Source organism: Podarcis melisellensis (genome assembly GCF_964234715.1).
Source record: "Podarcis melisellensis genome assembly, chromosome: 8".
NCBI classification, from domain to species: Eukaryota; Metazoa; Chordata; class Lepidosauria; order Squamata; family Lacertidae; genus Podarcis; species Podarcis melisellensis.
In genome coordinates, this window is record NC_138540.1 from 50,667,083 (window position 1) to 50,694,989 (window position 27,907).

The 27,907-nt window shown below is 40.2% G+C and overlaps 3 protein-coding genes across 6 annotated transcripts in view; 2 read left to right on the plus strand and 1 right to left on the minus strand.

The window, feature by feature from the left end:
• CMC2 (C-X9-C motif containing 2) overlaps positions 1-22,173 on the minus strand; it is a 32,063-nt gene extending 9,890 nt beyond the window's left edge. The window contains exon 1 of one of the 3 annotated variants that reach the window (XM_081920464.1): positions 22,164-22,173. The gene's annotated coding sequence lies outside the window, so the exon portion shown is untranslated. Of the gene's footprint in view, positions 1-3,406; positions 3,550-22,163 lie in introns of those variants that run through there. The other 2 variants (XM_081920465.1, XM_081920462.1) reach the window with 2 other exon arrangements.
• CENPN (centromere protein N) lies at positions 3,687-15,273 on the plus strand. Of its 2 annotated transcripts, none has more exons than XM_081920400.1 (11): positions 3,687-3,843; positions 6,058-6,238; positions 7,642-7,687; positions 8,910-8,969; positions 9,758-9,834; positions 10,247-10,423; positions 10,657-10,758; positions 11,700-11,757; positions 12,270-12,382; positions 13,652-13,775; positions 14,764-15,273. In XM_081920400.1, exons 1-11 carry the CDS (start codon positions 3,794-3,796, stop codon positions 14,874-14,876), a joined length of 1,101 nt encoding a protein of 366 aa, XP_081776526.1. In that variant the 5' UTR covers positions 3,687-3,793; the 3' UTR covers positions 14,877-15,273. The 2 variants fall into 2 exon arrangements, with proteins under 2 accessions (XP_081776526.1, XP_081776527.1); XM_081920401.1 differs by having other exon boundaries at positions 3,773-3,928.
• Positions 16,834-27,699, plus strand: ATMIN (ATM interactor). Its single transcript, XM_081920299.1, has 4 exons — positions 16,834-17,012; positions 23,763-23,888; positions 24,830-25,029; positions 25,706-27,699. The coding sequence occupies exons 1-4, from the start codon at positions 16,974-16,976 to the stop codon at positions 27,522-27,524; spliced, it is 2,184 nt and encodes a 727-aa protein (XP_081776425.1). The 5' UTR covers positions 16,834-16,973; the 3' UTR covers positions 27,525-27,699.
• Positions 27,700-27,907: the final 208 nt, after the last annotated feature.

Here is a 27,907-nt window from a genome sequence, read left to right on the forward strand (position 1 = left end):
AAAATAAAACAGTAGTGAAATAAATTCGGAAAGGGGCCATAGCTCAGTGGTAGCATGTCTGCTTTGGATGAAAAACGTCTCAGGTTCAATCCCTGGCATCTTCAGGTAGGGCTGGGAGAAACTCCACATGGAACCCTAGACAGCCACTGCCAGTCAGTATAGACAATACAGGTCTAGATGAATGAACAAGTTGATGTGATATAAGGCAGCCTTCTGTCTGAGACCCCTGAGATCAACTGCTGGCCAGAACAGACAATACTGAGCTAGCAGATTTTTAGCCTTTGACAAGTGAAGTATTGTAATTCAGTGGTAGGGCATCTGCTTTGCACGCAGACGTTTGCAGGTTCAGTCCCTGGCATCTCCTGGTAAAACTGGGAATGTGTTGTGTTTGAAACCCTCAAGAGCCACTGCCCAGTACTCTGAGCCACATGGACCATTGACCTGACTCAGTATAAGGCAGCTTCCTATATTCAGATAATTAGTGGTGTATCAGAGCAAGTATTATTTGCATTGCATCTACACATGTGCAGTGGCTGCATCGCCCTCTCCTCATCATACAAAGCAAAGGGGGAGGGACAACAACTGCATATACACATATACACACACAGCTTCATCCCCAGATGTCTGTTTGCACTCTGCTACTGAGCTATTATGCCAGTGCCTTGCTCTAACCATTCTCTCTTTCCACAGTCAAATCATTCTGCACCACTGAGTTCGCAGAAGAAAATGAGCAAGACTGTTCTGTCAAACTTCAAGAGATGATTTATTTATATTGATCACAAAGCAGCATTATCTCGGCTCAATACATTTAACCTCAGGATATTAAGGAGCCCCCACAGAAATGGCATTTCTCTTCTTCCTCAGGAGGGAGCGCTGTTCAATAAATAGTAGGCTGCCAGGATTTTTTTTACTCTCTTACAGAATGAATGGAACAGCTTCATGTCCCCTAAGGAGACCTAACCGTCTACTCTCAGTATATAGGTTTGACAAAATGGGCTAATAGTGAACTCCTTCTCCAAATCAGGTTCTTTAAGTGGCTTAAGTGACACCACAAACACACACACACACATACAGAAGAAGTGTCAGGCACCTTGGAGGAACCTCGGAGTTTGCAGAAATACAGAAACCCCTCAGACTTATACAACTCAAAAATTATTTTTAAAAACTGCATGCCTCAGACGGTGATATGGGTATTACAGAAAATTTGTATTGATAATTTTTCAGTCTGTATCAGAACATTTTCTGTTGTCCTACAGGGTGATGTAATTTAGCATGCTTATTTTATTTGTATTTGGTAAACGAAGCTAAACACTTTGAACTGCCAAGATTTCCTTGTATATCTTCACAGTTGCCATGCATTAATCATTATTAACGAAATTATGAAATGGAAAAACTTCCACAGGAAAAGGAAGTACTGAAAGAATTTGTACTCCATGTCACTGGTGTCAGACTTACATAGTACTGTATTGTGATATTTCACTGTGCAGCACAATTGTTACTTAGCCAGCAGTGTTACAGCAGCAGCCAGGCTTTGCTCCTTTCACCACAGAAACAAGAAAGGCAGATTACAAATGAATAGTTAGACGTGAAAAATCTACACTTTAAAGATGGGAAGTGTGAAAAAAGCCTCTGAGGGATTGCAGAAAACCTGACATGGCTGTGGGTGAACAGGTTTACATAGCAACTGTTTGCTAACTAGCAAGAGTTTTTAGTAAAAGTTTTTAAGGAAGATGGGATCATTTCTCACTGAAAATGGCATAAATGTAGGAAAGCTTCCGCCAAGCCTGATTTAACTTCCAGTCCTGGTGTGATTAATATGCACCATTATATTTCTCTCTCTAAAAGCAGGCTGTGAGTTGGTTTCTATTTAAATGCACATAGAAGCTATATACAACCCACAGGACAACAACAAAGTGTATATAAGAATGACCACAAGGTGGTGCCATGGCCAAGAAAAGCAAGCATAACTATTAAGATGCTTTTCTAGTAACCACCACTATAAAATTCATTCATTCAAACAGTGCTTCTATTCCATTTGTAGAATTCTGCTGCCGGAAAGCTCGGAGTGACCCAAATTTATACATAGGCTAGTTTTTGTTCAATATACAAGGTTTAGCCACACCATAAGCTACTTTAAGATCCCAACCTTTTCCACAAAAATTACAGTTTCAGAAGCCAGTCATACTGCAGAATGTGGTGCACAAAGTGTTGTTGTTGATTTGATTTCTTAGCCATCCTTCACAGTAAGGTCCCAGGGTGGATTATAGCAATATTACAAACAAATTACAGTCAAGAGAACTGGGTGGGTCCTAAAAATACATAGCTCAGGTGCTAAAGGCGAGGGTAAAGTGATGTATCTTCAACATACAATCGAAACTATATAGTATAAGTGCCAGACACACCTCTGTGGTGAGCTAATTCCACAACTAAGGGGCTGGCACAGAGAATGCCCTCTCCCACCAAAGCCTGCTTATAGTATATAAAATCATAGTCAATAAAAGAACAATAGAAGGTAAAAATACTAATCCAGCATAGCTACCCATTTCCCAACACAATATGGCAAGGGAGGGGAGAGCTTTATTAGGACAACACTACAATGCAGTGAGAAAGCCTAGTTTGAGATTTTTTGCTGTTCCTAATATTGTTTTTAATCACATTTTTAGTGAGAACATACTAGCATACGGACACATCATAAATCTAATCCATTTTCAAAGTATACAGAAAAATACATAAATGTAAGAACAAAAGGACTGAAAGTACATCTTCGCACAGCATACAGTATTGTTTTTTAAGACTGGGTTTTATAAAAGCACAGCACACAGTTAAAACTATGGAACTATAAAACTATACCATCAACATGGGTAGCAAATTCATGTTGAATAAGGCTACCTACGGCTGGGTTCCATCTCCACTGTCAAAGGATCTCCATTCAGATCCTGCTTTCAGGCTTCCCACAGGTTTGCCACTGAGAGAAAATGATGTTATGCTATATACAGGCCATGATCCAGCAGGCTCTTCTTATTCTCTTAAACAGCAATCAATCAATCAATCAATCAATCAATCAATAAAAAATCCTGATTTGCTATAACAACTAAAGAACTGAAATTCCAGAAATATTACTACTCCCCATTCCGCTGGGCTGGAGGAGATATGAATGGCATAAATGTGTCCCTCCACTCCATTAATTTCAATGGATCTGCGCTGAATATGATTTGGTCAGATACAACTCAACTTATATTACATATATACATTACATAATTTCCCCATGATATAATACAATAGATATAAACGAGCAGTCAACAGAATTCAACATCCTTGCCATTCTTATTCTTCCTCCTCTCTCACATTTTCGCTCAAAGTCACACAAACACCCGCTTACTGAAGACCCCGCTTCACACCTACCTACCTAAGTTCTGCCAAACTCCCTGCACGCCTGGAACAGACGGAAATTCAAAGAAAGGGCAAAACCCGGATGTAAGCTTCGTTCAGACCCGGAAGTTATTGTTTCTTGACCGCTTCCGTCACACGGAAACCTCGCCTCTTCTCCTGCTGCAGCTGATAGCACACTATACTAACGCTGGCACAATCGGAACAAGAGACGAGGAACGCTAGGGGGCTTCTGTTGACTATCGCGGTTCGAGCTCTGCGCAGCCGCCAACGCGGCGCGTGGCACCGCTAGGGCGATGATTGGCTTTGGCGGACGAGAAGGCGGCAGCTGATTGGCTGGTTCAAAGCTGAGGGGACGGTTTGGCGTCCGCGGCAGTCGTGAGGGGCTGGTAAGCCGAAAAAGAAGATGGCAAAGAGGCGGCGGCTGAACGCCAGTGATGGGAAGGACGGGGCCGAGTAAGTTCGACTTGAGGGTGGGGGAGCGCCGCTGAGGTAACAGGGGCTGCCCTTTTCCCTCAGAAGAAAGCGAGCCGGGGAAACGGTACGTTGTAAATCAGTCAGTTTATTTTTTATCCGGCTCTTCCTCCGAGGAGCTCAGGGCGGCCGTTAACATAGTGGGATCCCCATTTCGTCCTGGCGACAACCCTGTGAGGTAGGATAGGGCCGGGAGAGGAAGTCGCAGCCAGGGAGAGCTTCGTGGCCGAGAGGGTTTGAACCCGAGTCATGGCCTTTGGGCCTGGGGTGCCGGATGTCGAGCCCTCCTGGTGTTTGAGACTGCAACTCCCATCAGCCCCAGCCAGCAGGAATAAAGGGCATAGGAGCCCCGCTCCGTAATCCCCAAAGTAATGTCAGTAAGTGGGTTGGAGTGGGGAGAATGCTGCTGCTCATTGATGAGGATATTTTCCAAATTGTTATAGATCTGGGGGGATCCCCCCAAACTCTAGGAATAAATAACTATTAGGAGTTTGATTAAATGGGATGTGGATTAAGACACCAACTTCACAGCTGTGCCAGGCAGGGAATTCCTGGGCTGGCTTATGCAAACCAACCTGGCGGAGCTATGGCTGTCAAGGGTACAATAGAGGCAGTTAACAAGACAACAAAACTTCTCTCTTGCCCCCAGGTGTGAACTGAGACCGGGATTTGGGAGATTGCCAGGGTAACAGCTCTGGGGGAGGGCTAGGTGAAGAAGGATAAAAGAGCTGAGATCCATCATTTGGAGTGTGCTGGCTGCAGGCTACTTATTCTGCTACCTTTTGGAATGACTATGGTGTAAAATCTGGACTTCCTCCATTCAGACTGAAGGTGTAAATAGGTGAATAAACCATATTTCTTAAAGCATGACATTCTCTGCCATGTCTTCTATTCCCCAAAGGGACACAGACCCCATGTGTGTGCCTAGGACCCCATGGGCTCTTGCTACCAAGATGCTCGGAGACGCTCTGTTATTTTGCATACTTCAAGCATTTTTATATTCAATAACATTTATAGACAACTTGATTGTAAAAACAAAATACCCTCTTACAAAAATATTTCTTCCAACAACTCTCAGAAGAAAGTAGGGTCCAGTGTACGATTATGTTGCACTGCTCTCACAAGAGTAAAAGCCAGTATAAAGTGGCACAGTGCCAGACTAAAAGCAGGTATCTGATAGTCCCAGATTCACATCCTCATTCATCCACAGAGCTCACGGAGAGTAACCATGCAGCAGTCACTTCCTTTCTCAGCCTGGTCTACCTCACAGAGGTTGTGAGGATAAAATGAGGGGAACATGTATTTGGAGGAATGGCAAGATAAAAATAGAATGTACATGTAATTGAACTACAGCTTGCACCATCCCTGACTATTGGCAGTGCTGACTAGGGTTTATGAGAGATGGAGTCCAATAGGATCTGGAAGGTACCACACTGATTACCCCTGTTGTAATAGTGTGTCCTGAACTGGCTTCTGAAGCAGGCTGATGTAGCCAAAACACAGGAGAAAATAAGTATTTAATATCTACTTGTTGTGGATAGGATGATTGATTCACAGTAGGTTCTACTTTATAGTATGACTAGACCTTAAAATATCAAGTGATGAAGATCTAAATTTGTTGTGATTATCCTGAATTTTGGGAATATGTAGCTATACCACTGAGAGGTTTCTCACCTATACTTTTGCCAACATAATTTTGTAAATATTACTATCCTACCCTCTTAATTATATTTTCAAAACTCCTAAGCTTCTAAAACTTTAGCTCATCTCTTGTTTGGAAGGTGTTTCAAACCTGTAATTATTTTAGGGTTGTGGCTGGGGTTTTTGAAGCTTCGTGATACCATTTTAAGATGAAGACAGACTTGTAACAGGATTCCAGATGTGGCTGCAGCAAATACTTATAGTAGCATTTCAATTCTTGCCATTTATTTTCAATCCCTTTCCTACTAATTCTTAATACTGTATTGGATTTACCTTTTTCACAGCTGCTGCATGCTTTCTATCTTCAGTGTGTAATGCAGGCATCCCCAACCTGTGGCCCTCCAGATGTTTTGGCCTACAACTTCCATGATCCCTGGCTAACAGGACCAGTGCTCAGGGATGATGGGAATTGTAGTCCAAAACATCTGGAGGGCCGAAGGTTGGGGATGCCTGGTGTAATGTATCTGAATATTTAAGCTCTATTTTATTTTGAAGGGTCTTCATTATGGATGAGAGAGTAGCTGAATACATTAGAAGAACTGTGCTGCGAATCCCACGTTCCGAAATGGGGAAAATGCTGGCCACATGGGGGTTTCTGTCTGAAACTCAGCTTCAGTCTTTAAACATCCATCAGCTAAAGGAAAATGTGTCCCAAGAAGTAGTTCGGCTATGTGAGGTGAGAACAGTATTGGAAGGATCATTGTGAAATTTGTACAGATGTCAGTGTTTTTTCTGCATAAAATAAAACACATGCTTACTGGGAAACATAGTACCATACTATTTAAGTACTATGACTGTACTATTGGTGGTCTGTGTTTTAAAATTACTTTTAATAGGAGTTGGTCTCTTAATACTGAAATCTTTCTCAAGTGCCTTTAATAGAGGACCCACCAGACCTTTGGTGATGTCTTCACCCAAATAAGAGGATGAGGCAGTGATGTAAGCACCTGGGAGCATGTGTGAAAAGTAGTGGTCTTTGCAGTGAGAGAATTTTGAATGCACATTTGGGGGGGCACGTTATTCTTACATTTATACCCCATCTTTTTTCTGTCACTATTATTCCTTGCATGGGCAATGATGTAGAACAGGCTTCCTCAAACTCAGCCCTACAGTTGTTTTTTTGGCCTATAACTCCCATGATCCCTAGCTAGCAGAACCAGTGGACAGGGATGATGGGAATTGTAGTCTCAAAACATCTGAAGCACCGAGTTTAAGGAAGACTGATGTAGAAAATAGCACTGGCTTTGGCCTTTGGGGTGCATATCTTCTTGTTCCAGTTCTGAGAACTAGAGCATACTGTATCTTCTTGCTCCAGTGCTGGAGTATAGCAGGACAATGTGATGGAGCTCCTTTTAGCACCTAATCCAGAAATCTGAGCACTGTGTAACTGGAACCCTGGGGACAGGGTCACAAACCTCTCCCGCTGACAGTCTGTTACAAATTGTACATGTATGGGAAATGTGACCTTGAAGCAATTGCAGTGAGGCTCAGGGATACTTTGGCTGTAGATACATTTTTATTTGTATAATGATTCTGCAGAATTTCAACAAAATCCATGACTGTTGTAGCCCTTGTTCATCTGTGATGGAGTGCCCCCAGTTTCTTGTCAATGAAGCAACTAATGAATAACTAATAGATTTTACAGGTTCAGCGCTTAATAATGAAACAATGTTATTTTAATACAAATGCAGTTTTTAACCAGATCTGGACATAAGAGTAAGCCATGAACCATGTTTTACTGTGAATGAGTAGCATGCTGGTGCACACAGCTCTTTCACATCCACCCCCTCCTCCATGCTTGGAGAAAACAAATCAGGGCATAGACTTGGTTTTATGTGGGAACGAATGCTCACACATTTGCTTACCTGTTTAGAGAAAACAAACCACTAATGCTGGTTCGCAAGTAATACAAGGTCACTGTTCTACTTTGTTTTCTCCTAACATAACATGGAGGGGAGGGGGCTGGTGTGAAGCATGCACCAGTACATTTGGAAGAAACCGTGGCTTGCCATTGTATGCAATTTGGGCCTATATAATATCGTCTAAATTTTTTGATTAGTTGTTCTTATTGTCTTGAAGGAAAACCATGCAACTATCCAGCATGCAGCAGATCTAGACATAATTTGTAAGTGAATTGTTTTCTTATATTTTGTTGTTGTTGTGATTAGTTTCTGTTTTGGTATAAACCAGTTAGATTTTGGTTAAGCACTCAGCACTTCCTTTTGATTAGATTAATATTTGTCTTGTCGAAAAAATAAATCAAGCTTGAATTACATTTAGAGCCAGATAAGGAAATAGGATGCTCTTTTCAACTTAATCCTCTGTTTATTTACAAGTGTCACTGTTTAATTTGGCTTACTGCCACAAGTGTTTATAGGATTACAGTACTATTAAATGGTATTTGCATAACTCACTAAATACAAGCTTGAATATTTGTCAGAATCTGAAGGTTTAAATTCCATTGTGATCTGAAATCAGTAGTATTTGGTAAACATTTACATTGCAGCTATTTATAGTTTACATTGTGAAATGTTAAAATGTAACTACAGTACCCCAGATCATGCATTGATTTCTAGTTTGCTTCAATTTTTGAAAAGTAAATGGAGGTTGAAAGAATCTATATCCAATGTCAAGTTAAGGAACCATAATTTCTCCTCCTCTCATAATTTGGAATAAATGTTTGGGTAAATATTTGATCTTTATTGTATTCACATTTCTTGTAAGCTGCTTTATGGTAGAAATAACAATAAGAAGAAATAACTCAACTAGTCACTTGCAGGTTGGATTTGGCTCCTGAAGAAATTTTGGGCACAAATGGCCCTATGCAAATATAATCAGAATTATATTAAAATTTGCTGACAATTATACTTGTTAGGGAAGTAAATTTTGGCTGCATGAAGGGATGAGGAAAGTGGGAGTATCTATGTACAGTATTGTTTAGTAAGCCAAAATGTATGACTTCGAGTTATCTGCAAATGTGGCCAATGAGAATAGTATGTATCTGCACTATTTGGAAATCTGTTTATATCTTACCATTTGAAAACACATGTCCTATTTCTGTGAAGCTCTTAATTGTTGGGTGGAACCAGTTTTATTATATGGAAACTGATCATCCATGAAAAGGGTTGGGTTGGATTGTTCTAATCTCCAGAATGTGTAATAGATATCGGTTCCCAAGCATACAGAACTTAGCCATCCTTTCTGTAACAAAGAGCAAAACTGTTGACTAATCAGCAAAATGAAATATGAAATTCCTGTATTGTGTAGGGAGGAGTTGCTAGCTTATAACAATTATGGATTCTTGTGTTAATAAGCAATGCTGTTTATTGTCAAATATTTTTCCTCAGACAACTACACATACAGGGACAAAAAGCTTTGGACTGTTTATCAAATGACAAAAGAAGGTGGTAAGTGTTTATAATTATCAAAAGCATTATATAAATAAGTGTAGTGCCCAGTTATCTGTTATAGTCTTGTTTTGCTTATCCTCACTTTAAAGTGGATTATGTCAGCTATTTTATAAAACTTGCTGGAAACCTCTAAAATTTTGCTGTTTTTCTTGCAGACCTTTGACTGTTTAGCAGAGCTCAAAGGGTTGGGTTTTTCTTAATGCTACTTAAAGGCCAAGATATACTTCTTCCTTCCATAATAAAACATTTCCCCCAGGAAATGAACAGAGCAATCTTACTGGGATGTGTGTATGTATGGATCCACCACCATATTCTAAGCCTCACCAACTCATGCCAGCCAGGGTGGCAGATTAGTTTTCATTACACCAGCTCTAGACTTGCTTTGTGGAAAGAGCAACTTTATTATGCCCTTTCCAGAACTATTGTCTACAGCAGCCATTCCATCCTATAGGAGAAGGTACTGCAGGATCTTTCCATAAACTCTGCTGGAAGATCAGAAACTTTGGCACCTTCTCTCCTTGAATTCCTGGTGATCATTATAAGAACTGAGAAACAGTGACTAAATTTTATTTCTCTCCCAACCCTTTTTCGTTTTGTATTTCATATTTTTGATTGCATTCCTGAGGGCAGGGATATGAGACCATCTCAGAAAAGTTTTTAAACTAAAGAGCAGGATTTTAAAATTATTAATAATAAATAATTTGGTATTTTGCATGATTGAACTAAAATAATGCAAGTTATGTTTGGAATGAAGCTTATTTTAAAATGTTTTATTTTATTGGCAGGTGATGAATATGACATTTTTGACTTGGCAGATTTTAAAAAGAAATTTAAAAGAAGTCTTCAGTCAGCTTTGAAAAATGTGAGCATAAACAATGCTAATATTTTGGGTTCTCTTAAATGTTTTGTTATCCTGTTGTATAAAAATAATGTAAATTTATAGTAATTTGAAACTAAATGGAGAAATGTCTACCATCTATCCAATTTAGCAGTGATCCTTGGGTTTGTTTTTTTAAAAAAAATAATAATGCAGTATTTAGTATCATATTGGAAGGTAATTAGGTGTGCTTCATATCTCATAACTTCTTTGTATACATTGTAGAAACCATTGTGTTAAAGTAGTTCATGATGTGTTTGCTGCCTCTTGTAACACACATATAAGAAACAAGGGTGTCTATACTTCCTGGCCTTTAAATATAGGGTTCTCAGTACTTTGAGTGCCCACTTCTGCCAGCTAGACTGCAATATATATTTTTCCTTTATCTTTACTTCAGGTAACTATCAGCTTTAAAGAGTTTGAAGACAATGCAATTTGGATTCGCATTGCATGGGGAACACAGTATACAAAGCCCAACCAATACAAGCCATCCTATGTAGCTTACATTTCACAGACTCCTTATGTGTTCATATCCAGCTCTAGAAATAAGAGCTGCAAACCGTTACTTTTGCAGGTAAATACATTATGTCTGGTAAAGATTTGTTTTTCTGTCATCTTCAAGGTAATTTCTAAACTTAGATTTAGTAAGAGTGAATGAACAAGCAACTGGAAATTACTGCTCAGCTGCATGATATGCTACAGAGGTATATACTCTGAAATTCAATATCAAATTCCAATTCTAAAACAGAAATAATGGAACAACTCTTTCAACTTCAACTAAACTAGCACCTTCATTTTTAATTAAAGGCCCTGCTGATAGCTGCCAGTTACAATGACATCCATGAAATGGACCTCCGAAGCCGTTATTTAGACTCGCTTAAAGATATTTTACTTAAGCGATGTAGCCAGGTGAGTTATTTAAGTATACTATTCTAAGTCAAATCTTGGGGTTTTTTTTAAATCTTAGGCCTGGTTCTAAAATTCCCAGGAGGTAAGGAAATTTTCTCCTTCAAAGAGATTGCTTATAGTACTACAGAGCTGTACAGTCTTACAACCAGGAAGAGATAATAAGGACCAGTATTAGTTTCCCTCCTGCTTTTAGAGCCATTATTGAGTTTTTATCATTTCTGTCTGTTATCACTTAATCTCCAAATATGCCATTGAACTGCTTTGCATTACATGCTAAGCTGAACCTTGCTAAGTCACTTTGCTCCTCCCCTGTCCTTTTTGCTATTGTGCTGAGCCAAGGTTTGGCTTGATGTGCTGTCTGAACTGCGGCTTGTGGTTAAGATCTCTGTTCACTAACCATGAGCTGTAGCCAAGGTTTGTTCTTGGCTACATTTCATGGTTATTGAAGAGAGAATTGAGCCAAGGGTCCTTCACTGAGCACTGGCAAGAAGGAAAAATACTTGGTTTAGTCTAATGTTCAAAGCAGAGGTTGTGGTTTGTTTTCCTCTAAACAAACCACAACAAGAAGTCAGCATTTTTAATATAAATCAGAGTGCAGTTTTGTGATGCTAAGTCAGTGATTTGGTTTGTTTCTTCATAAACTAGAAGGAGGAGCAAAACAGCCCTGATGGAGTCATTAAGCATAATATATAGTTAACAGTTTCTCATGGCATGCAAACTGGGTCTTAAGTCAATGAACTTGGAATATTGGTTGTATACTTGGAGTAGACCCATTGAAATTGATGGACCTAATTTAGTCATGCCCATTCACTTCAGTGGGTCTTCTCTAAGTAGGACAAGCATTGAATGCTATGCAGTTTCATACAATCACTCATTAGAGGCAAAAATACACTAACAATGTTCTATCACTATTCTATCTCTCCATGGACCCCCTCCTCCAGAAATTTCAAACACATCACCCACAACCTCTACAAGAACGAAATTGCATTCTGCAAAGAGGTACCCATAATATCTTGGTTTAAAACTCTATATAGCAAAACAGTTTATTTAAATATTAAGTAGTCTGGCCATTGTAAGGAGGCCCATGTTTACCACATGACTATCGGTTTTGGGGTGCCCATATCCCCTGTGTGTGCACAGGAAGTGGTTCAGCTAGTTGTGCACTAGTTGGAGAGGTTTATCAATCTTCTAAAATATTTAAATAAATATTCAGAAATTTCAAATAGTGGCTAATATTTATCTTGCATGCATTAAACTCACAGCTGGAAGTTCATAGCTTTCTCTGGTGTTGATCTGTTCACTTTTAGTATGTTTGTTATAGAGTAAATGAATGGGGGGGGCACTGCAGCACAATTCATAGAGTACTTCAAGCACCCAACAGTGAACTGCGTGTGTATGTCTTACTCTGTTGCATAATGACCTTTACATCTTTGGAATTCTGTTCAGTTCTGAATGCTACTTTGAAAAGGATAACATTTTACATGAGATTTTATATGGTTCTGTACTTTCAGTGGATCCAAATATAGTAAAGGAAGATAAACTTAAAAAGGAAAGAATTGAAAGAGTTAATGAGGAAGCCTTTGGTGATGGTCCTCAGCCAAAACTGGAGTTTGCACAATACAAGGTAAAATTATATTTAATGCATATTATATAAATTTAATGCACAAATATACATTTATTATGTATATGTATTCTATAGAATTTATTTTTGCACAAAACAATACTTAGGGCTGAAGTGTTAGTTAACTACTTGGATTAATTGAATAAGACTATATGATCAACTGAAAAAGTGCCATTAATCAGATTTAAAAGAAATACATGAAACTATATGGTAGGCACCATCTCAGGGGAGGTACTCCCCTGTGTAAGATGCACAAACAAGTTCAGTTTTTATTCTGTTTATTCTATTACTACTTCAATTCCATTTGTTTACTCAGAAGTAAGTTCCTATGTTCAGTTAGAGTTGTTTGTGGCCTAAAATTCATATAATTGACTAAGTTTTCTATTTCTGCAGCAGCCCTGCAATTTTCTTAAGATAGGCCAAATGTTAGCGTGCAGATTTCATTGTACTAACTGAAAGAGTATTGATTTGTTCCTCCGTGTTGCATGAGTCCATTCTAATACTGTATAGACTGCTTGAAATACAGTCTAAAACCTTGGGCTTAAATGGCTTACTTTTCTTAAATGAACTATTTTACATGCACACAGGATTTCCAGCCGTGCATGCATATCATTACCCTGTATACAGAATGGTGATATTCCTTTGATGTTGTAATTGATACATCATGGTCTTGAAATGTTAAAGTACTTTTCTCAATTCACAACAACCGCAGAGGGTAGTGTACTGAGACTGAAGTAATTCTTATGCTTTTTAATAGAGCCAATACTGTAGCAATACTGAGACAGTAAATTAGAATATGAAGCTTAGTGCAGTGATAAAAATGCAATCAAAATTGCTGCAGGTGTCTTGGGTTCTTTAAAACTATGAATGAGGCTGTTTTAGGCATTGTTGCCTATTTGCCACAGGGGGGCACTCTTTGGTTTTTTTTAATGCACATCTATTGAACCTGTTTTATTTAATGTCTTTGTGACAGAAGGCCCAAGTAACGCTTGTTTTGTGGTACAAGACAGGTAGAATTCCACCAGAGTGATATAGTTCTCCATAAGTTGCTGTTCCTGTTTGTCGATTTCTTAAAGAAAATGCATAAAGCTCTTTTAAAATGAGGTGCAGGAAAGGATAACTGTTGAATTCTGAGTGGATCCTGAGTGTAATAATCTGTTGGCTGAAAACAAAGTGTAGTTTTAGCACTTTGAACTGTAAAAATAATTATCGGCTTATTATAAGCTACAAAGAGCGCTTTTTAATAAACCCGTTTATTGATTTGACTTACAGCTTGAGACTACATTCAGAAATGAACAAGAAAATGGTATCTTGAACAATAAAGACCCGTTTAGATGTATGGTTAAGTTTTCTAGTCCTCATCTTTTAGAGTCACTGAAATCCCTAGCACCTGCCGGTAAGTGTTCCAGTGTCTGAGAATGCACGCTCATAGTATTATGTTTTGTATGCTTATCTGGTGCATAAGGATTCCATAGAAGCAGTAATTCCTGAGTTTCAGTACCACCGCTGCCAGACTTATTTTTAATCTTTCAATGTTTTAAAACTGGTTTAGGCTTTAAATGACAGCTGATAATCAGACAACTGGCAAAATGTACTCTGCTTCACTTGTCAGTACAGTGGAACCTCTACTTAGGACGTAATCAATTCCAGGTCTGGCCATAAGTCGATCCGGGTCGCTGGTAGAAGCGCTGTTGTGTGTGGCAGCCGCTTTTGTGCATGCACGAATCGCAGCAAACCCGGTATTTACTTCCGGGTTTGCCATGGTCGCAACTTGGATCGGGCCCAAGTAGAGGCAGTCGTAAGTATAGGTTCTACTGTATTTAAATGCCAAAAAATTGAGTTGAGGAATATTGGCTGTGCCAACATTCCAACATAAGCTAAGATGCAGGCAAATGATTCCATAACATCTTCAGAGCCCTTAAGCACTGCAGCTGAATGTTTGTACTTCAGTTCCTATTGCTTGACTTGCACAGGGGAGTGAGAAACTGAAATGTATCAAACTATGCTAGCAGGAGACATTAGGGGCTGAACTTGACTAAAGGTCCCCTAGTGTGGGGTAGGGAACTATTGGATCAATCCCCATGAGGTCTAGTAAGTAAGGCAAATTATGAGTTGTAGTAAGCATGGCTAATTAAGGGTCATCAGTTCTGCAGTCCTGGTCTAGTGTAACATACAGAGGATTATAGACTATTATAGTGATCTAGAATAAAAGGCAAGTGCATAAACCAAGTGAAGAGCTGTGTTTAAAAGAAAAGGCTTATGTGACCCTTAAAAGACAGGTCCCACCAAACTGTTTTGTTCTTTGGACAGCTGTACTTTCAAGGCAATATGGAACCATATGCAAAACTTAGAACTGATTCTAATTTTGTTTTCTTCTATTGCAGGGCTGGCAGATGTTCCCCCCTCACCATTACTTACTTGCATCACCCAAAAAGCCAGGAACTATTTTAGAATTAATGAGAGAAAAAGTGCACTATCACAAACCCTTGCAAGCTAATGGCATTTTTAGACAAAGGAGTGGATTACTTATTTCTCTTCAGCAAAATAAAACAACATGGAATGTATTCCTATAAACCTCTTACAATTCAGTTGGTCAGATTACAATATGACATCTTAGCAGGCTATAGCCTGCTAGCTGGTGTGACCTGTTGACCAGAGTCTGTATGTACTTCCTGGACAATGAGTAGGTGAACTTCTTTAGCAAATAACTGAAGTTAGATGTAATATCAAAGTGCTTGATTGTTTAAGCAAATGAAAGTTTTACCTATCTTTAACTTTTCAGGCAACTTTTCAAAATTCTTATTGATATGATATTAAAATTATAATAAACATGGTGCTTGTAATATTAGTTTTTAAAATAGCTGTGTGATTAAATAAATGAAAGCTTGTAACTGCTTGTGTCCAAGTTTTTTCACAAGAGTAAATAAAGCTATTACATTTTACTGCCACTTCCCATTTAATACAGTAGTGTGCTTATCGAAGAACTGGAATTAGTAATGCATTTCCTTGTTCTCTAGTCCAGTGGCTTACACATTCTTGCTGTTTTACCCCCAAATGTAGTCATCAGTAGTGATAGTGATATGATGTATACAAAACTCAAGCTGTGTACAGTATAATGAGGCAAACTGAAGCAGCCACCCCCGTCTGAATAACAAAATACCCTAATTCAAAGCACTGCAAAGTCTGAGCATGTAACTGGCCCCATTATACTGGTAGTATCTCTTTTATATCAAGTATGTGTGCCTCTGTTGAATTACAATCAGATTTCCAAAGAAGGTTGAGAGACAGCATATTTTAGAGAATCAAAGATTTATTTACTATAGATGTAAAATCATTATTTTGAATTTTTAAAGGTTAAACACTGACATTAATGAATATTTAATCCAACTGCTAATGGTATTCCTCCTTCTTTAATATAAGCCTTTTTTAGATTTTCTTCCTATTCTTATTTAATGTCCAAACCTGTTTTGAAGTTAATTCACATGTTGTGGGGTATTCATTTTGACTTGGAAGAAAAACACAATTTTATAGTTCAAATTGGGAAAAATACAGTAAATGGACAAAAGTACAAAGATTCATAAACTGTTTAGGGGTATGCGTACCCCTGTGTCCGCCCAGAAAAAGCACTGTGTGTACATATCAATTTGAGTTCATTTAACAGGTAGATTTGGAATGTAGAGATCTGTATTCCAGTGTTAATGACATCCATAGCTTCATACATTTGGAAAAATTCATACTTTTTTTGCGCTTTGTCCCTGTGTAAAATGGGATTGAGTTCATCTGAGGATGTACACATGGGCGTCGGCAGGGGTTAATAAACTGAGGATTTGCCCCCTAACATGAAGCCTGCCCCCCCCAACATAAATCCTGGCTACGCCCATGGATGTACACAAGTTGCAAATAACAAAAGAATTTCTTTTGCAAATAACAAAAGAATTTCTACCTATCTGTTCTCAGTTGCGGTCAGGCCTCAGAACCCAAGATCTTTCATATGCAACTGCTGAATGGGGGGGACGGACCACCACCCTGTTTTGTCCACATTCTTATCAATAAGCCATATTCCATTTTACAAATGGAGAGATAGAAAATGCTGGTCTACTTTTATTTCCAGCCGCGGATAATATCTGGAAGGCACTAGGAGCAAACTGGGTGTGGGACTTGTTTCGTAGAACGCGGGCCCCTCATGAATATGGAAAACGCCAGGTATAAATATGTATGAGCTGCCTGTCAGTCTCTCCGCCGAGTTCCCTTCCACGCTCTTTCTCCCTCTCCTCCCGCCACCGGAAGTGCCCCGCCGGTCGGCGGATCGGGAACGGCCGAGAGCAACATGGCGGCTACGGCAGCAGCAGCGGCGGCGGCGGCAGGAGGAGCCGCAGCAGCCGTGTCACGGGCGCAGCCCGCTCGGCGGCCCGGCCTGGGCCTGGGGCTCGGCCGCCCTCCGCGCTCGGCGCCGCGCGGCCCCCGCGAGCGGCCGTCGAGCCCGTGGGAGCTGGTGAGGCCCTCGGTGACGGAGCTCTCGCGGGCCGTCAGGAGCAACATCCTGTGCACGGTGCCCGGCTGCGGCAAAGTGCTGCCCAACCCGCCGGCGCTGAGCATGCACCTCAGCAAGGCCCACGGCGTGCAGCAGCAGCAGGTAAGCGGCGGCGGCGCCCTCCCCTCTCCCGCTCCTCCGGGGACCGAGCGCCTTCCCTCTCCCTCCAGAGGCGCGCCAGAGAGAGGTTTCACTTTTTAGCATTCGCTTTCTTTATAAGCTTCCCAGGTAACAATGTACTACTGATGGGTAGCTATCAGAATTCAATTATTTTCATTGATGGCAGCTATCTGAATTCAAATGTTAATCTTAATAATCACTCCCTTCCAGCATCGGTTTGTTCACAACGTTCCCAAGTCGTAGTTATTGATGGGTAGCTGACAAAATTCAATTATTAATTATAATATTCAGCCCCTCCTCGTACCCCAGGCAATAATTATTAACTGGTAGCTATAGACATTCATTTATTAATAATAATCACAGCAACAAAAGCCCTTTTCCTATTCTCTGCACCCCACCCCCTTTTGGTTGATTTACCTCAGATACCCCTTTCCCCTCCCTCCCTCCAGTGGGATTCTTAATATCTTTTTAATGCTCTGCTGTTGTTGTGAGCCACTTTGAGCTCGTTTTCTTTGCTTGAAAAGTGGTATGCCAGTACAATGTTAAATCAAACCTCAGAGACTCCCTTTCCCACTCACAATCACTTCTTAGCTTTATTTAAAGGTTTCAGGCATATTTAGCAAAGCTGCCAGGATGCCATACAATCATGGTAATAAAATACCTTTTTTAAAAAAGCAAATGTTAGGGAGGGCCCATAGCTAAAGTGATGCACATCCTTTGCATGCATAAAGCCCCAGGTTTAGTCTTGGGACAAGATTCAATTTCTGCTAGTTGTGGCAGATGATACTGGGCTGGATGAACCATTTAATCAGATTTGGTGTGAGGTAGCTTCCTAGTTGCTCATGTAGAAGATTCCTTGTTCAATACTCGCACTTCCAGTTAAAAGTATCTTATTGGGAAATAATTATCCTTGAGATCCGAGAGACCTGTGGCCGGTCAAGATAGAAAATACTGAATTAGATAACCATTGGTGTAAGACTGGGAGTAGCCAACATGGTGCCCTCTAGACATTTTAGACTACAGCTGCCACCATCAGCCCCAGCCATCATGGCCAGTGATCAGATATTATGGGGGGATCGTAGTCCATAACAACTGGTGGCCACCACATTGCCATTCCTGATCTAAATCATATGAATATGGTATATGAAAGTGCCATACTGTGTCCTTTGAGTCAGTATAATGGGCTGTATCCAAGGTTAGTTCTACTCAGAGAAGACCCATGGAAACCCAACCCACTGTAACCTCATTTCATATGCTTTGAATGTAGAAGGTTTCAGGTTCAATCATCAGTATTGTTGGGAGTATAGTCAGACTATACTCAGTCTGAAATAAGTTAGTGAGGGTCTTATAGGGGAGAGGCAAAACACTGGGTTTATTGAAATCAAAGTTAGAGAGGTCTCATACACTCACAAACACTCTGTGATGGAGTGGGGTTTGTGGTGGAAGCTTTACACTGCAGAGATCTTGCCCTTCCCTAAATGGTTCTGTCCCTCTAATACCTTTTATCCCTCAATAACTTGATCATCTGAGCCTCTTTGTCTCTTCACTTAGTACTTCCCAAAATTCTCTAGTTCGTAACTTGGTTGATTGGCGTCATAATTGCAAGTAACTTCGGCATTATCAGGATGTTTTCTGTTCTTCCTGGGGAAGACTGGGTACCAGCTATCCCTGGAATGTTATTTTCCTCTCATGCTTCTGGAATTTCTGTTAATCATAGGTTAGCCTGTGACTTCCAAGGACTGTGGCTCTTATTGTGGATTCTTAACGGTAGCTTCATAATGATTCTGTAGTAGAGGCAGAATTCTAATGCTTTGTTCATTTGTGATACTCAGCAGTTCAGCTCAGCTGCCATCCTACTTCCTTTCCTTTAGTAATTTTTCAGCAGAAAATATCCATTCTAACCATTCATTCACAGAGTTGCAATACATACCGTGATTGGTAACCATCCACCACACATTCTGCTTGACCTAGAACAATGTGTAACATAAGTGCAGTGGTACCTCAGGCTAAGTACTTAATTCGTTCTGGAGGTCCGTTCTTAACCTGAAACTGTTCTTAACCTGAAGCACCACTTTAGCTAATGGGGCCTCCCGCGCCACCGGAGCACGATTTCTGTTCTCATCCTGAAGCAAAATTCTTAACCCGAGGTACTATTTCTGAGTTAGCAGAGTCTGTAACCTGAAGCGTATGTAACCCGAGGTACCACTGTAAAGGGTTGTTTGAGTAACAGGGCTGGGGAAGGCTTGCCTGTAATATTGGAGAACCACTGATCTTGCTCCCTCATAGTTAGCAGGTTTACAACCAAAGCCCGAACTAGAAGTCTCAAGTGACTACATAATTTGAACTGGACCTTCCAGACACTTGCTGCTGCCGCCACCTATTTAGCCCCATATGATGATATGTCTTTGTGCAAAAAGGAGACAAGTAGTGGTACCACTAATCTGTGACCCTCACCATAAGCATCTGACAAATCCCCTCACTATGATCCTCTGTACACTCTCTCACACACTAAAAAGCTTTTTCTGTAAGCAAATATGAGGAGGCGCCTCTTGAAGGGCCAAATAATAAACCCACCCTAAAATCTGTTTCTTATCAGAGTCCTCAGTAGGCTCTTATATAAATGTACTAGGTGCAGGTCAGGGTTTCTTCAGACTCTCAGAATCCTTCAACTACTATGGCTCACTGATACATGTTGCAGCTTCATTTGGCCTTGTTGCAGCTCTTCCTGATTCCTCACTCCAGCCAAACATCCTGCCCGCCAAGCTGTGCTGTTGTTAAAATCAGGCAAGAGCATCCCCATTTAAAATATTTAGAAATCCCTTCCTAAGCTCTGAAACTGTACTTCATCTAAGCTTTCTAGGTTCGATGAGCAGTATCCCCTCACCATCTACATTGCTTTATCGCAACCTATGTGCTCTTTCATTCCACAAATTCACTCTGTACAGTGGTACCTTGGTTCTCAAACTTAATCCATTCCGGAAGTCCGTTCCAAAACCAAAGCGTTCCAAAACCAAAGCACGCTTTCCCATAGAAAGTAATGCAAAATGGATTAATCCATTCCAGACTTTTAAAAACAACCCCTAAAACAGTAATTTAACATTAATTTTACTATCTAATGATATCATTGATCCATAAAATGAAAGCAATAATCAATGTACTGCAGTCACACAACCAATCAATCAGTAGCTGAACTGGGTTCCACACTGTCACAAAATCAAAACAAAAAAGAGCTACAAAAATGCAAAATAAATAGCAAAAACAGACAGACCTCAGCATAACACTCAAAACAAAAGTGTGGCACTCAAAACGGAGCATGTTCAGCTTCCAAAAAAAATTCGCAAACCAGAACACTTACTGCTGGGTTTGCAGTGTTTGGGTTCCAAGTTGTTTGAGTACCAAGATGTTGAGAACCAAGGTACCACTGTACTTTTCTTAAAATCTCTGAGTATGCCCCAGGTAAGGACAACTTCATAACCTTCCCAGACCTAGCCTGAAACCCTAGTAACCTAGTCACTGTAGCTAGGAAAGGCTCACTGTACTTAACGGTAATTACAGATTCCTTCAGCTGCTCTGTGTATTTCAGGCTAAGCAAGGAAACCTCCTCTCACCAAAGCCAGAATCCCTACCGCTAATCTTTCTTTTCTCCCGTAACTTTCTCTTCTCTTGTGTTTAACTTGAAAATGAGCTTTGTGCCCAAGCCCATGGTGCTGTTTTCAAAATCCTGGTATTTAAATGAACTACTCACATCTTTGCTACTGCCTTTATGGTTGGGTTCCTGCTTCTGATTGTACTTTGTCGATAATATTATTTAAGTTTTAATCTCTTTCCAAATTTGAAATGTGACCTTTAATGGGAAGAGGCTGGCGGCTTCCTCCAAATCCCTTCCAGAAGTGCTTGATAAAACCTCTGGTGGGAAGCTGTAGCTATTTAGAGCAAAACGAGTGTTTCTAAAACAATGTCCTCCATCTCGCAGCCAGATACTTTGTTTGGAAAGTACTGACTTAATTAAGATTTTGAAGTAATGTGACAATAATATTGCAACAGGTCCTACTTGGACTTCTTGTAATGTCTCCTCATCCCTTTACATATCCCAGGGTGACATAATGGGCATGTTGGGCTTTTACCTCAGAGATATCTTTTCAGACTTATTTTTGCTCCAACCAACAAAGAGTTTTCTCAAAATGGTATTCTATATTTTAGTGCCAATATTACAGTAGACAGTAAGATACCTGATACTGCTTTAAAACTATGAGTACAGTGGTACCTCAGGTTACATACGCTTCAGGTTACAGACTCTGCTAACCCAGAAATAGTACCTTGGGTTAAGAACTTTGCTTCAGGATGAGAACAGAAATCATGCTCCGGCGGCGCGGCGACAGCAGGAGGCCCCGTTAGCTAAAGTGGTGCTTCAGGTTAAGAACAGTTTCAGGTTAAGAATGGACCTCCAGAACCAATTAAGTACTTAACCTGAGGTACCACTGTATATGGAAATCTGTATACCCTTGTGAGTGAATTTTGAAGTGAGACTTGCATTGTATATGGGGAAACTGAGCTCTGTAAAATTAACAGGAAGACTCCAGTCACTGGGTCTGTGAGCCAGTTTTAAGTCACCACTCATCCATGGATCTCACTAGGTGACCTTGAGGCAGTCATTATTCTTCAGCCTAACATACTTCATGTAGTAGTTGTGAAGATAAAATGGATGGGTGGAAGCCTGAGATGAAAAATGTAATAAATAAATGCTGGCAGCTTTTTGTTGTTTTTAAAGATTCTTTTGCTTAAAGATGGAAAATATTTTTCATTCCTAGGGATTTATATACGCTACCACTACTGTTTATTAACAGAAGGGTAGGAAGGGCCTGAAGAGTAGAGAGAGTCTTCCTGCATTCTTCAGGACTGAATCGTTGCATTTCAGGTTTTAGCATCTCTAGGCTGTTCTCTCACACTTTCCCCACTCCTTTTTGAAAGGGAAGATAAAAAGAAGTTAGAGAAGAGGTTGGGCACCGATGATGAAACTTACACTCCAGCCAGTCTGAGCATGTATCTAATTCAGCTGGTTTGGAAAGCCTTGGATTACGAATGCTTGGGGACCTTAATGTATAAAGAGAATGCCACACTTTTAAAAGCCTTTAAAAGTTCTGCAGTCCAAATTTTACACCAAGGAAAGCTGTCTCTTTGTATTAATTGAACCACACCCATATACTTCTGCAATCAAACTATTTTGTAATGTTGGGCACTGAATCCCTGTCCCCAAACTACTGGAATTAAGCCCTATCTCAAAGCTACTGGAAATCCTACTGATTTCCTTCTGGCTTGTGAGATTTTAGGAGCCATATCCACGCATATTTCAAGCAAATCTTTCCAACCAGAAGTGCCAGAAACTTTGCGTTTTTTAATATAATATTATAGGAAATAATATGCTCATTATTCTGTGTTTTTGTCCATGCTTGCTCTGAATCACAGTATGCTCAAAAACCTGCTCGAGTTCAGCTATGGAGAGACTGGAGCAATCAGTGGTTCCTTGATCTGGTTCATGGCTCTGACATCACAAGTCATTGGTATAGCACTAGTCTCCTTAGCTTCAGTTTGTTTTGAATTTAATATTACACTCTCTTGCTTTTAGATGTTTGGTTCTAAATTGGTTGGTCTAATAGTTCAGCATAATGTTTTCTGCAAAATGTTTCTGTTTCCTAAGGGACAGTGTTCACTCAATCATATCTTCATAGTTTAACAAGCCCAGATGTGAATAAGCCTTGTGTCCACACACACCCTTCCCTCCTTCTTGGTGCCCCAAAATTAACCCCAGAATTCTTCATCTACTCTTATTACACTAGCACTAGGAAACTGGTTGTCTCAGATTTGGAACATTTTCAAACCATGGTTTAAAATCCTGGGTGGTTGGGAACATTGTAACTGTGTTACTGGGACCTATCGTTAATTGAAAATTGCCTTGCTTCTCACAGCGTGCCAAGGAAAAAAGGGGCAGCATGAGGATAGCATACCCTCCAATATTTCTCCAATGAAAATAGGGACATCCCATTCCATAATCAAAACAAAAAAAATTCCTTCCAGTAGCACCTTAAAGACCAACTAAGTTAGTTCTTGGTATGAGCTTTCGTGTGAATGCACACTTCTTCAGATACACACAGATACCATTCCATAATGATAATTTTACTATTTATACCCCACACATCTTACTGGGTTGCCTCAGCCACTCTGGGCAGCTTCCAACATATATGAAAACATAATGAAACATTAAACCTTCCCTATACAGTATTTGCCTTCAGACAGCTCGGGGGGTAGATAACTCCATACCATACCCTCCAACATTTCTCCAGTGAAAACAGGGACATCCTAAGGAAAAGCAGGACATTCTGGGATCAAATCAGAAACCAGGACGGTTTCTCTAAATCAGAGCACATGAGATGGAGCACATGAGCAAAAGCCTTGTACATACCTCTGCTTATTTAGCCAGGATTGACCCAAACTGGGTTAGTGAATAATCAACTACCTGTCACATAATCTAGGCAATTAGAGTGAGCTGGGATGTAAACTACCTAAAGTTTTTATTCCATATAGGGAATAACTGAAACATGTACAGAAGTTTCAAGTGGAGAGTCTCTTCAGTATGCAGGCAGGCAAAATGCTGTATAAAGACAAGCTTTATTTGTATTCCAGATACTTCTGAACCCCAAACATTAGATACAATTTAATAATATTCTTCTCCTACAGGATGGAAAAATAAATCCTGCAATAAGGAAAGACTTGAAAACGCCACAGAAATACTACTGCTGTCCTATTGAAGGTTGCCCTAGAGGACCAGAAAGGCCTTTTTCACAATTTTCTCTTGTAAGACAGGTATGTATTCTAACTGCATTATTCAATAAATAGAACAATATAATTTATATGGAACATCTTATTCAAGAGCCATGCATCTTTCTGAATTGCAAGATTTCTGTGTAAACGTATACCATTGTAATCATAATGGTATACATATTGTCAGTTTCTATTGTTTATGGGATTAGTGTGTTGGGAAAGAGCTCTCATGGAACTAGGGAGCCTGCAGCATCATTGCACAGGTTTTATACATGCTACTCTTTCGTTAGAAAATTAAACTTACTAAATGTGCTGAGATGTGCCTTCAGTAGCTGACAATGAAAGGAGCAAATCGGAGGGTAATTTTGCTGTAGATTTCTGAGTAGTTAATTCAATTACTTCTTTGACTTAACTCTCTGTAATATGCCCTCTTTCCCCCAGAAGTACATAACTGTGTAAAACTTATAATGGGCCTGTGTAGATTATTGAGAACCTTAACTGCTAACTTCATGCAGGCTGAATGTCAGCGGTCTGGATCTTCTAAGAAATGCATTCTCTGATTCTTAATATCTTTTGAAAGTTAAGCTAGTGGAATTGTTGAAAGTCAGTTGAGTTGCAGCAAGATAGCGCATGTGGACTTTCATTCCCATGTTTTAACCATTTTCAGGAATTCCAGAAAAATCTTGAACCCCCTCTATCAACTCCAGTCAGTCATTTTAAAATGCATGAAAATGCATCAAAAACTATGGAAAATTCAGTTGTTGAAGGCATGCTTAAAAGTGCCTTGTCTTGCACTTTCTTTTGTTTGGGAAGGACTATCGCTCAGTGACAGAGCACTGTCATCTCCAGGTAGGGCTCAGAAAAAGACCAGTCTGAAATCCTGAAGCCTCTGCCAGTCAGTGTAGACAATACTGACCTAGATGAACCAGTGCTGTCCAAGGCAGTTTCCTATAACTTACCTAACTTTTGTTTTTATATTTCAGCATTTTATGAAAATGCATGCTGAAAAGAAGCATAAATGTGATAAATGCAGCAATTCCTATGGCACCATATGGGATCTGAAGCGACATAGTGAGGACTGTGGCAAGTCTTTCCAGTGTACTTGTGGATGCCCCTATGCTAGCAGGACAGCATTATTGTCTCATATTTATAGGACACAGCATGAGATCCCTGTTGAACATAGGTAAGGGCAACATTTTTTCTTTGTTAACTGTTTCATATATGTGCACATATATTTGCCTTAAAACATTGGAAGGTGGAGGAGTTCTAACACCATTCTGTGAAGATCACTGCCACTGGACAGCTTCCCTTATCTTACCAACAATTTTTTTTAAGGATAACTAAAGAGGCATGGATTTTTCCAGGCTTTTATACAATCAATTATTATCCAACATGCTGCCACCAGTAAAAGTGATTGTGTTTGAACTATCTAAGAATTCAGAATGCATTTCCATCCAATGTGGGGAGGCGGGGTGACTACTGCTTTTGAAGTCCTTTATCAAAATGCTTAGTGCACAGTACTATAGACTGTGTGGAATTACAGTGCAAGTTTTACTTTTAGGTCAGCATTGTTGGCTGCTAAACTGCTGTAAGATTATGCTTTGGTTGGATAACCTAGGCACAGAGTTTAACTGTAACTCTGATTTATTTACCCAGCAATGCAGTTTTCTGCTTAACCTTACCTTACTTCAGTGTGTTACTATTTTTATTTCTCTAAGTATGCTTTCAAGGCAAACAATTCAAATTATTCTAAAGTCTGTTATAGAAATGGTAAAAGTGGTGGGGTGGGAAAGATTTGGAGGGAATGAAAGAATATGTGCTACAGCTGTACCTAGTCAAAGATTTTGTAATATTTACAGGGATCCACCAAGTAAGAAAAGGAAAATTGAAACCTCTGTATCCAATCAGTTGGTGGGAGAAAAAGTTAAAGGAGCTTCTGCCAGTGTCCAGACCAGATGTACTAGCACTAAAGACTTGGAAACCTCTGAGATGAAGCCAGCAGCTTCCTTTGAAGATTCTAGCTGTTCCTATACTACTAAGCAAACACAAACGCAGCCAAAAAATTCACCAAAGTTGCTTCTGCCAAAGCCAAAAGTGGCTTTGGTTAAACTCCCTGTAATGCAGCTTACTCAATTGCCTATCTTTGTATCAGCACCAGACTCTTCTGTCAAACCCGTTGTAGTTGCCGTTGATGACAAAGGCTCTGTTATGAGTACTGTTCACCTAATGCCTCTGCCGGTAGGATTTATGATACCAGGACTGGAGGCTGAAACACTTGCATTTAAAAGCACCTTGCCCCTTTCAAAAACCAAAAATGCTGGCAGTGTTGAGCCAGTCAGCACAGGTATCCAGGTCAATTTGGGTAAAGGGGCATCAGATAATACAATCCAAGATCTGGAAGCCATATGCTACAAGAACGGGATTTGTTCAACAAATGTGCAGACGGACTTATCTTATATTTCGCAGAACTTTGTGACATCTGCAGCCTGGACTCCTGATTCATCGGTGTCCTCTTGTTCTCAAACAGACCTGACGTTCAGCTCTCAGGTTTTGTTGCCAATTAATGTGCAGACACAGACACTGTTACCCAGTTCAAAGTTGACTTCTTCCATAGCTGCTCAGACAGATGCACTTGCACAGGCTTGCTTTCAGTCATGTGGAATTTCTCGGGAGACTCAGACCAATAGGTCGCAGAAAGATATTGATGGGAGAGTACAAATGGACCAGGCTGTAATGTGCAATGACATTTTTGACAGTGTTAGTTCATCATTCAGTGATTCAGCCACAGTGGGACTTCCAGGCAGCAACTTGATGGCTGCAGGCCTGGGTCAAAGTCTGCTGCAAAGAGGAAGCTGCAAATCTTTGAGTCCAGACACTAAGTGTGAGCCAGTTATCAGCTTCAGTGCACAAAATAATATTCTCCCACAGCAGGTTATGACAGACAATCAGACCCAGACAATGGAGTTACTGAACGATCTTGAAACTATTTTTTCTACTAACACAGCGGGTCAGTCATTGGATAACCGTAGTCTTTTGACTGACACTAGCTCGCATGCTGGCACACCCTTGCCTTCTGGCCCTACGCAGAACACAGGAATTGATTTTGACATTGAGGATTTCTTCACAGCCTCCAATATCCAGACACAAACAGAAGAGACCCAGCTGAACTCTGAGCCAGTCTTGGAGTTACTAGATATTGAAACCCAGACAGATTTATTTTCAGATAATGCCACCCAGTCCTATAGCTGCAGGGGTAATCCCAATTTCTTAGGTTTGGAGATGTTTGACACACAGACCCAGACAGACTTAAATTTCTTTTTAGACAGCCCCTATTTGCCTTTGGGGAGCATCTTGAAACAGTCTACCTTCTCTATGAGCACAGACTCATCTGATACAGAAACACAAACAGAAGTGCATTTTCCTGCAAAAAATTCCTCTAACCAAATGGCAGAAAGCAAAGTCCAGCTGAATAGTGCTGAAACACAGACCATGGATAGCTGCTTTGAAACCCTTGGCAGTTTATTTCTTACTAGCAATGAGACTCAGACTGCTATGGATGACTTTTTGTTGGCTGACTTGGCCTGGAATACAATGGAGTCACAGTTCAGTTCAGTCGAAACACAGACTTGTGCAGAATTGTGTTCTCTGTTTCAGGGTCCTGATAAATCAAACCATTGAGTGCTGTTCTCAAACTCTCTTTTCTTTGAGGATTAAGTTATGTGTGGGTAGGAGAAACTGACATTCAAGTCACCTCCACTGAATGTAATTGACCACATATGGTTGGTTTACAAACTGTATAAGGTACTTTAACTGTTTTGTGTTTACTAATATGAATCCTGTGTGCATATGTTCACTGCTGTGTGTTTGTGTATGTTTGAACACTTCATAACTGGTAGTAATGTTGTGTCTGCCCTCTGCTATGCTGAGTTACATTTTTTTAAAAAACTCTTTTAAGTTCCAAACTCATAGCTGTTAGTAATACCTGTCCTCTGATCTTGACTATTAACGCAGCAGTCCTGTACTTGGGAAGAAGTCCACTAAACAGAGTGGAGTTCTTGAGT